At 29.7% G+C, this 11,526-nt stretch overlaps 1 protein-coding gene across 4 annotated transcripts; it reads right to left on the bottom strand.

Annotated features, from left to right (window-relative positions):
* Nucleotides 1-2,800: 2,800 nt before the first annotated feature.
* On the bottom strand, nt 2,801-6,843 carry LOC101506881 (uncharacterized). Of its 4 annotated transcripts, none has more exons than XM_004505428.4 (4): nt 5,733-6,843; nt 4,425-5,461; nt 3,254-4,333; nt 2,801-3,163 (listed from the first exon to the last, which is right to left on the bottom strand). In XM_004505428.4, the coding sequence occupies exons 2-4, from the start codon at nt 5,448-5,450 to the stop codon at nt 3,137-3,139; spliced, it is 2,133 nt and encodes a 710-aa protein (XP_004505485.1). In that variant the 5' UTR covers nt 5,451-5,461; nt 5,733-6,843; the 3' UTR covers nt 2,801-3,136. The 4 variants fall into 4 exon arrangements, with proteins under 4 accessions (XP_004505485.1, XP_004505483.1, XP_004505486.1 ...); XM_004505426.4 differs by having other exon boundaries at nt 6,547-6,843; XM_004505429.4 differs by having other exon boundaries at nt 3,254-4,249; nt 6,547-6,843.
* Nucleotides 6,844-11,526: the final 4,683 nt, after the last annotated feature.

Here is an 11,526-nt window from a genome sequence, read left to right as displayed (position 1 = left end):
GCTGGGACACATGATTTGAAAATTTGGGTTGGTATGTGAAAAGGGCCACATGACCAACCTTTACTAGGAGATGGGTTGTCAGATAAATGGGCATCATATGCCCTGACCATGGCAAAAGTTTCCATTAATGTGGGGGGACGGTGGAACTGTAATTCCCGATGAATATTATATTTCAGCTGAGTGACAGAGAAACCAGCAATCAAGGTTTTAGAAATACCAGTCACTTTATTCATCAAATCCTTAAAGTGGCCTTGAAATTTATCTACCGACCCCGTTTGCGAAAGTTTGGATAGATCACCTTCAACGTCTTCATACGATGTCATAACAAAATGTTGGCGAAGTATGGAATGGATGGATTCCGAATGGGCATCAAGGGAAGATTGAATGAGGGTCCATGAGCATCAAATTTGGATTGAAGGTCGATCATAATTTTGAATGATTCATAAATGAAATCACCAATCATAAACCTGACTTATCTCAAGGGTTTAGATATTTGCACTTTTTGAGTAAGTATGTACTCCACATAAAAATTTAAAAATTCAGAAAGAAAAAGAGAATTTAGGAATGAATAGAATTTTCTTACCATTCAACATGCCTTTAAGAGTTTAGTAAGTACATCATATACAGCTAACACAATATAACAAACTTGCATAAAAAAAAAGGAATTTAAATAACATAGTTAATACAATGCAACAACAATCAATACCTTATCACAAGATTCCCTTCCTTAGCACACATAATCATTCATTCACATGTGTTTTCCTATAGTTGGGTTAACCTCTTTCACTTAGTCCTCAATATTGGGTCTTCATTAGTTGGGATCTTATCAGATTGCTCCTAGCCCAACTTAATTATCTTCAATCCTCTCATGACCCAATCATGTGTACCATGTGTATTGTGGTATTTTGAGTATTATGTCACAACATTTTTAATTTCTTTTTTTTAGTACAATTCTTAATTTGTTCTTTAAAATGAAGATATGGGAAGGTTTGTCAAATAAATAAACTAGTTGGTTTTAGATAGAAATCTCAAAATGAGTTATCCTACACGCTCATGATCGACTACACGTTTATGATCGACTTTAACAAGCTACATATTTTTATCAAATTAGGGTAAAAGTCTTGTTTAAAACGGGTTGAAAAATATTACTCAAATGTGACCGTAAACGAGTTGTGAATTGAGGTGAGAGAGTTAGAGAGTGGAGTGATAAGGAGGCTGTGGATTCGATCCACACTTAGAAAAATACTAACAATATTAACAATACTAATTACTAATATTGATCGTTCCAACTAAAATGAGTTGCAACCTTTCGAGGCAACTCTAAATTTAATTACTTTCTTTTATCCGAATCCACTTTTAGCTTAAAAAAATTATTATATTTTTTTTAAAATTAAACAACTCTTTGAATACTATAACATTTCTTTTAAATATAATACAAAAGTTGTTAATATTTTTCTTTGTTACTTTAGTCTTTAAATTTGGTTAGATTATGTATCTCGTGAGTATATTATATTGGGTTGGATTTGACAACACAATCCACCCCACTACTTATTATTTTAATTTTTTGCCATTGTTCATTCATCTCATGATTGTTTCCTTATCCCTAAATATACTATCGGAATCTATAATTCGATAAAGAAATGTCAAAAAATACACAAATTTAAGGGATTTGTTGAGCCATCACTTAATTTTTTTAAAGTTGTTTTTGTCTATACAAACTACTCGTAGTCCATACGAGCTAGTCCAAATTTTTAAGAGACATATATGGTCACACTAAAAAGCCCTAAACAATTTCGAGCTAAAATTTTAAGGCCCCCACCCTATAGTTTATCAAGCTTGGCGAACCACTCGTATGAACTAGTCCATTTTGACGACTCTTGTTTTACGGATAAGATAAACTAAATTAAGAGATTAATCAATGTAAGATCGAATAATAGTTAGATAACTAAACGAAAAAATCTAAAAACATATCCGATTAATCAAATTAGTCATAATATTGGGCTTGATAAAAGATTAATGGTCATACAAATTAGTAAAGAATTTTAAGTTAATCTCTAAAATCTTTCAAAATGAAAAAATATGTGGTGTTGTTAGGTCACGAAGAAAGGGAATCCAAATTAGCTGCAGTAAAATAATAATCATAATGTGATTTGTTAGGTCTATGGTTAGTCTATCAATAGAATATTAGTCAACTGGTTTAATATTAATTGTCACTACAATTAACCATTTTATAAAAGATGGTTCGTGGCATTTATTGGTAGCTAGTGATCAACCAACCAAACAACATTTTCACAATTTATCATTCATTCTTGTATTCGTTATCGTATATCTCTGTTTGTCATACAATTTTAGAGTTTTCTGTTCAAAAAAAAATGGAGATTACTTAATATGTGTTTGGAACCACAGGACAAAAATTAATAGAATTGATTACATTTCTATCAGACTTAACAAAAATATGTGTGGTTGATGTTATATAAAATTTATTTTATTTCAACACAGCAGTATAACTAGAAGTGATTACATTTAACTTACATGCAAAAATCACTTTATTTTAAACTGAACTTTTAGCAAATCAATTCCATTCAAAATCACATTTAACCGAATCCATCCAAACACACTAAATGTACCTCATGAAACACATTTAAACTATGCACAAGGTTCATGTTAGATAGGCCACTTCTATAGCAAATCCAATTCTCAGAATCAATTGGCAAACAATAATTTCGCCAACAAATGGCTTGGACCATTTAGTATCTGACTTTAATCACACATCAATACTAAGACTAAGAACAATTTACTCTACAGTTGAAGAAATCATTATCATAAAATTATTCTGTAGCATCTTTTAAAGATACAGTTATTTTTGGGCAAAATACCTTTGCTCCAAATTATTGCAGGAACATATCACTATTAAGATGATGTGATTTACATAATGACAACTTATTACATTTTATTTACAGGATAAAAAGACAATTTTGATTTATGCTTTGAACTTTATACCACCTATATATGTATATAGAAGCAAAAAAGAGACCAACCTGTAGGAGGAAAACAAAGAGCAAATAATTACATTGACAAAAAGGTTGAAAATTCAGAGTGCAAAATAAAATGATCAGAAGTCCACTCTTCAGAAAAATCAAGCTTCCGGAATCGGTGCTAGTTCCTGGAAAAAAATTTGAAGGAATATAAGCATCACCAAACATATAAGTGTGTAACAGTTGCACGAATCGATCAAATGAATTAACTGAATTACCTCAGCAAACCGCAGATGCCCGCGATGAGCATTCGAAGATTTAACAATTATTTCCCATTTGGGATCCTGTAATGCTGCATTGGTAGTTTGAGCTGGAGCATGAATGCTGGCAGCAAGATTAGACCGCAAAGGCATATTCATGGAGGAAACGGTTGGTAAAGTGCGTTTAAGCCAAGACTCTGAAGGAGCTTTTGGCGAAGGAAGAGCTAGAGGATGCTTCAAAGAGCTTGCATTTGATGTCGATAAGTGGCCTAGCTTCATAGGAAGTTGGTTTTCCAAGTCATTCTTCCTGCCACCTACCTTCTTTGAGCTAGTCAAATCACTAGCATTTTCATTAGAGTCATGAACATGAGTGCATTCTTGATCAACCAATTTTGCAGCACCTTGGCTCTTTAAACCAAACTCCGAGTCACTAGCCAATTTCACGTTTCTCCGTGGAGCGGGATTCTGAATTAGGCCGTCGGAGCTTATTTTATTGCTTGAAACTTCATTTTTCGACTCTATTTTCTTGTGTTCGAAAATTTCGGACCTTGACATCACACTAAAATCGTGATCTAGTTTACTGACTTGGTAGCCAAGTTTGGTCAACCCTTGCTTTTCTGTGTTTATTCTGTTGGAATGATTAGTTATTTTCTTCAATTTTATATCATCACTTGATTTATCAGAACAACCCACGAGAGATGAATCTCGAAACACTGAATCTTTTGGCTGTAATGCCGGTTTCTCATTCACAAGAACCATGTGCTTGCTATCCTCATTTGAATAATCTACAGAAGGATTTTTATCGATGCTAAGGTCTTTTCTTAAAGTCTCAAAATCATCCTTTCTGTGATCAATTGGACACTCCATTTCAGAAGAAACCATGTGTACAGAATCTACATATAGAGTTTTCTCAACAACAGGGCTTTCACAGGTTGATTCAAATTGAGTTCTGTCAGAGGCCGATGATTTTTCGTAACCTCTTCGATGTGGATCAATGACATGCTTAGATTTTTCCTGCATACACAGAAAATCTTTCTCTTTTGTAAAGACAGATTGGAAATCCACTGACTTTTCCCTATAATTAGCAGTCCTTGCATGCTGCAGAAAAAAAAGTGAATAAAAGAATACTAGAGCCTAAAGTGAAAGTGTAACAAAAGTAAAAAGAAAAAAGGTGGGGGAAAATTAATACCTCCTTTTTAGATCTTCTGTGAGAAGCAATTGATTTACCATGCACTCCATGAATTGCAGAATTTAGAATCTTATCCTCCATTCTTAATCCTGGTAATGGATTCAAAAGGCAGAACCGAGGAAATAGTCCACAAATTTTGGGAGCATAGCTTTCATATCTATCGTTGACATCGCTTTCATCGTCACTTACATCCCAACTTGTATCTTGTGCATAATGTGGCAAAACTTTTTGCCATTTCTGATCCAAGGGATGGGACTTGGCTCCGCTTTCTGCTTTCCTTACCTGTCTAGGTTGTTCTACTTGTCTAACAAATGGCTTCCTTGACGGGTATTGCATATGAGGCGTTTCAGAAGCCATTGCCTTTGCTGCAGGCAAGAACCTTCCAATCATGAAATCACGAGCCTGTTGATCGGCCGAAAAATTTTCAGATGGTCGAACCTCTTGATCGTCCCATCCACTCATACCACTCACACTGCAGTTCATGAAGAATGATTCAGTTCTAGAAAGTGTATCACGAGCATCTAGATAGGTCTCATCTTCATCATCTGAACAAGAACTTCCCTTTTCCAAAATCACTTCTTTTCGTCTTTCGTGATTTGCCTCTTTACTATCCAAAGATGCAACACTCGGAGAGTAAGAAACAGTGCTTTCTGTTCTGGATTGAGTAACTGATGCGCCCTTAGTAACTTTTTCGAAATCTTGCAGTTCAACTTTTAAAACTCGTCCAGGTGGAAGCTTTGGAGCGATGTGAAGTCCTTCGACAGGCCATGTTTGTTGTAATTTGCTGTCATTCTTAGGTCTTCCAGGAGTCTTCTCCCATACAAAAGGAACAGTTCCCGGATTACTCACCGGACCTGATTTTAAGTCTGATTTGTAAGCAGGAAGTGAAGATCGTTTCGCTGATGGCTTATCAGTTTTCCTTTTATTGTCATCTTCTGAGTCTGCTATTGATGAGAATCGCCTTACCGATAGAAATGGCTGATTAAAATTTAACTGTTTTTCTTCCATTAGAGTTTTTAGTATCATTTATTTGGCTTCTGCAAAACATCAGAGTTAAGTCAAATTGAAACTCAAACTTAGCATCATCAGTTCATAGTCTAATTCCAAGAAAACAAACTAACAGTTACACAATTTCAAATTCTCAAGGAATTACAGTGAAAGATGAAAATGAATTAGTGAAAGTGGATAATCTCAAGACAATTTTTATTTGGAATAGAAGAACAGAACCAGAAATCAACTATATGATTCTAGTTAAACATTAATGATACAATGATACAACAATGATTGAGTTTGACTGAAATGACTCACAATATGAAGATAGAGCTCACATCAAAATCATGATATATAGCTTGTAAGATTTTATATATCAATCTGATACTACCCTACAAAATTAAACTATGTGGACCATCCAATAAATAAATCACATAATAAGAATATGATAGCATTGAAAACTATGTTATTAGCTTTTTACAAGATGGAAACAACTTGAGTCATAGGCTTATAATAGAGAATGTTCTCAACCAGCTTCTTTTGCATTCTATGGAGTAGAAAATTCAAAATTGAGTCACTCAACAAAAGTCAAATATTCCATTTTCCTTAACCAATAGGAAACATAAAAAAAATAGTAAGTAGGACACAGTTTCATCTTTATGAAATTTTTAAATATTAATAGTAATTCAAATAGCATAAATTGAAAAAGGTCATAATCAAGAATAGGGGAATGAAAGGTAGGAAATTTAGAGTAGGCATGGAGAAGCTTCCTATGTAAATTCCAATTCCAACGTTTGATCTGAAAGTATAGCTTCCTACCCAATTCCTAATCTTAAATCATGATAAAATCAAACATGTTCGCTTTCAAGGACAACACAACACACACGAGTTTCATTGGTTAAAGCTAAGACCATAGTTCAATTTTATTCTAATAATTAATACTAAAAAGTCACTTCATTAAACAGGAAGAAGGGACATTAAAATTCCATTCATCAAGAACATAAAAGATGTGATTTTTTCACATTTTCCAACGAAACAAACAAACCCAACTGTAGCATTCATCAAACCCAAGAAACACCGACCGACATAAGAGAGAGATAAGAAAAGAGAATAGAGCCAGAAATGAACTCACGTTGTTGTTGTGGAGAGTTGATGAATGCAGCGTTGAAAGTTAGAATGGATACTGAGAGAAGAAGATGGAAGAAAAGGAAGGTTCCTTCCTATGTATGAGAGGGTGAAAGTGAAAGAAGATAGAAAGAGTTAGGGAGTGGAAAATAACGTGTGAGAATAAAAGAGTTCGTAATGGTTTAACGTTTGTGTATAACTACACTGTTTGTTTAATGCCGCTTGGTTCTGACTTCTGAAGTTACCAGACCAGCTGGTGCCTGGTGCTGTTTGTCCAGACAGTGAGCAAGTAATAAGAGGACTCTTATTTTCACAGATTTTTTAGAGTTTTTTTTTTTTAATGATATGCATTAACTTTGGTATTCCTTGTTATTTTTTTCTTTTTCTTATTATATTTATTATATTATTCTCTTTTATTTTTTACTTTTTCAAAAATTCAAGATGTATATATCTAAAGAAGTGTCAGATATTTTTTATTTTACATTTTACCTACTAAGTCATGAAAAATAAATAATATATACTTATACATTAAATTGACTACTTGAGAAAAAAAAATAGATAATAATATTATAAATGTGATATATGATAAAAATAAAAGTTGAGAATGGTGTAAAACAATGTGATATGTGATAAATAATTTTATTTTACATTTTTGAATTGTTAGCATATTTTAAAGAGATTAATCGGTTAAAATGGTGTAAAACGAATTATACAAACAAATCACAATAACTAACACTATGTACTATCTTTGTTCTTAATTGTAAGGATTTATTTGGGACAAAAATGTGTTCTTTAATATAAACATTTTTCTAAATTTATTACATGTATTTTTTTTTTTTTAAATATACACTTTATTAATACTATTAATTTATTTTAAAGCATAAAAAGTTTAACACGATCAAATCTAAAAATTATTTTAAAAATATTTACATATAAAACAACACGTTAAAGTATGTTATCTATTTTTCTTAATAATATTAAAAAGATACTTATAATAAAAGATGGTGGTCGTATTATTTTATAAACAATTATAATTAAAATAAAATATTTATATTATTATCTGATGAATATCAAAACCAATTTTATCTTATCTCTTTATTATTATTATTATTATTATTATTATTATTATTATTTTTGTATTGAAAAACAAACAAATTTAATTAAAAAAATCATATTAACATGTATTTTAAGAACACATTTTAAAGATACTTAAAGTTTAATATTTTATTAAATAAAGTAATGTTTAAACTTTTAAATATTAAAAACACAATTATAAAATAATATTTATACTTTTAAATTATTATCATTAGGGTCTCTTTTAAAAAATGTACAATACGGTGTGTGATAGTATATATTTTAATGTTGGTCGACGTTCTTTGAGCATTAATTTAAGGGCCACTTGAGTGTTGGATCATGTGAAGAAGAGGGTGATAAAGGATCAAGCCAAGGTGTTAAATGACCATGAAAAATGTGAGATGAGTACGGATGAAGGGAGATAGGGTTCAAAATGGGAACACATGAAAATTAAAGTTCCACCTTGCTTTATTTTACGTGTTCAATTATTGAGGGTTATAGTATATATTAGCTAAGCATGTGGGGTACACTACATTTTTGCATTCATGCGAGCAAGGCAAGGCAAATGCCACCTTTCTTAAATTTGATTTTTATGTTTATTTTGTTTTATGAATTTAATGAATAAATATTTGTATTCCGATAACAACAATCTTTCAACTATTAAAAATATTTAATTTTAACCATACAAGTTATGTTAATAAGTATTTTAAGATTGGAGATAAATTGATCAAAAATTTATGGAATGAAGTGTGGAAGTTGCTATATCATTTAAATTAATTGAATTATTTTAATATTTATTTACAATAAACTTTCAACTACTAATATGTACTCTATTTTTAAAATGTTAATTTTATTTTATATTTATTATAATAAAAAATACATCAATAATAATTTAAAAAATGACACTTATTGTAAAATAAAAGAATTATATGAGTCTACCATCTTTCATTAAACTCAACTCATGTTGATTTTATATATACATAGTTTTATTAAATATAATACTAATTATTGTAAAATAATATAAATATCAACTAATGGATCAAAGCCCTCGTAGTTGTCCCTTTGAGCCATACCTATTTGAAACACTTATTAAAAAATTAAAAATAATATTTATTTATTTATTTAAAAAGTAATTTGTTAACATTTTTCTTATATCATGTTTAGCTTTAAAAAAAATATTTGTGATTGGATTGATGGTATTAAAAGGTGTTGCGTTATATCGAAATGAATCTCTTGTTTTAATACTCAGATTAGGATACACCACAAATGAAAAAATCGTGTAAATACATTAATATTTACTAATCTAGCCAATATATGAGCGATGGGAATTTAGGAATTTAGGAACATGACAAATAGAAGTTAAAGTTCTGCAAGCAGGCATCTGGTTATGTAAAGCCAACTAACAAAATGACAATAAAAGTTCCTCTTCAATGCGAAAAATGATGATGAAATGTGGGATATATTTGGTTATAATTATTAATAGCAAAGCAATAATGTCCATTGTAACAATGATATAATATTAACAATGATCGTATTAGGACGATAATAGCACTTGTCCAAATCTTTCCGGACCCTAACGAGAAGGAATAATATTGTTTTACTATATGCATAAACAAGTTGCTATGTAATGGGAAGGAATATATCCTTATTGTAAAAACAAGTTGCATAAACATACTTTAATTTAGATCATATTGTAAAAGTATAGCCTAAAAAATAACAGTTAGTTGGTCCTGTCTATTTAATCCACTTTAAAAATGTGTGTGGGTTGGATTGCTCCATGTTTAAAACCAAAAATATATTTTTTAATATATGAATGAATATTTTTTTTTCTTAGTCTTTTAATAATCTCAAAACAGTTATTCGCTTTAATTTTTCACCTCAAATTATTTGTTGTGGTGTAATAATTACTTTGGAGTTTTTCAACACGAAATTCAATCACTATAGGTGGGAATAAATCAGGTTAGGTTTTGAAATGTTTGACCTACGATTTACTTTTTAGGTCTAAGTCTGGCCTACGACCTATCATAAACTTTTTTTTCGGCATGACCCTGAAGTCTATTTAAAAGCCTTATTCACATTAAATCATTTAAATGTTCTAACAAAATAATTTTTAAAAAATATGAAATAAATATCCTTTAAACCCTAAAACATAATTTTTGGTTTCAAATAATAGATTTTTTTCTGAAACAAATGCACTCATTATTATCTCTCAAACAAATATGGAATGACTACCGAGTGATTTTGACTAATTGAATGGCTACCGAATATGAAACGACTACCAAATATGGAATTGCTACCGAATATGGAACTGCTACTGAGTATGAAATGGTCACTGAGCGATTATATAATTGATAGAATTTAAAATAGAAAATAATATCATTAATATAATAATAAATAATAATATTAATAAATAATAAAATTTATATAGGTCGGTTTGTCAGACCTAATAGACTTTTTTATATGTTTGAGTCTGACTTATTTAAATAAATAGGTTTTAAAAGCAGTTTGAACCTAACATTTTCATTAAATAGGTCAGGTCAAGCCATAAACCCCTGACGAACGGCTTAACATATTCTCATCCCTACCAATCACCCTTAACACTGAGCGGTAACTTACATTGACTTTTTTGTCAAAAAAAAAAAACTCACATAAAATTTAATACAACAATAATAATATTAATAAATCTTTTATATATTTAAACGCATTAAAATATACTTTATTTGGTTCTGTATATAACAAAATTGAGATTTTTTTAATTGTCTATTACGAAAAAATTACGATTTTTAAAATATATTTATTTATGATTTAATTATTTTAAAACTCTATTGATGGTTGAAACTTAATAAATTTGTGTTAGAATGATTAAAAATTGTATTTTTGTTGAAACCCACAGAGAATCTAGTAAAACGACATCTGCAGCGTGAGCTGCGTTTTAATGGTTACTGTTCAAGGGTCGACTTGCCAGATGTTGTAGATGTTAAATATTTTTTATAAAATTTAACACCTTATATTGGTTAATTTTAGTTATCTTTTTACTAAACTATTTTGGAAAATATGCTAGAAAAATATTATGATATATTATGAATTTTATGGTGTTATTCACTTTCCTAAAAAGATATTATGTGATTGTGTTCAATTATTGTTATATGTATTTGATATATTTGTTGTAATATTCTTTTTACATTGTTTTTTTTTTTTATGGAAAATTATTACATTGTTTAAGTGCAGTGAAAATGTTAATAAACATTTTATATATGATTGGTGTATAAATCAATATTTCAAAACATTAGATTGACATGAAACTAATATATTTATACATGATTAGTATAAATTATTATTTTAAATAAAAATAAACTAAGATAAAACTAATGATATTTTTAGTCATAGTCTAATTGGAACTATAATTGATTCACATAACAAATCAATAAATAAAAAGTTAAAAATCATCTATTAATAAATAAAAAATTATTTCAGACTTATTCATGTACCTAACAGATTCTTTTGTATATATATATATATGAATCAAAGGCAATTAAATTATATTGTAATTTAATAAATACCAAATCAATTGATTAACTAAATAATTACTCATTTAATCAGTTGAACAAAGTCGTCTTATCTATTATTAAAAATGTTAATTATTATATATGTATTTTTCATTTTTTATTAATTTTATTCATTACTAAAAAAATTATTTTTAGCATTGGCCACAAACTCAGTAAAAGCCGACACAAACGCTGATTAGGTGTCAAATTAGCGTCGGTGTCGGGTCAATACTAAATCACTCGAAGTTAAACGTTAGTGTCACTTAAATGACATTTAGTGTTGCTCTAACTGGCTAAAGAAATGACATTTGTCGCAATTAGATGTGAACAATATATTTCTTAATGGTGAGCTTTTTGAAGAGGTTTAC

Source organism: Cicer arietinum, chromosome 6 (assembly GCF_000331145.2).
Source record: "Cicer arietinum cultivar CDC Frontier isolate Library 1 chromosome 6, Cicar.CDCFrontier_v2.0, whole genome shotgun sequence".
Taxonomy (NCBI): domain Eukaryota; kingdom Viridiplantae; phylum Streptophyta; class Magnoliopsida; order Fabales; family Fabaceae; genus Cicer; species Cicer arietinum.
This window is presented reverse-complemented; position numbering and strand designations above follow the sequence as displayed.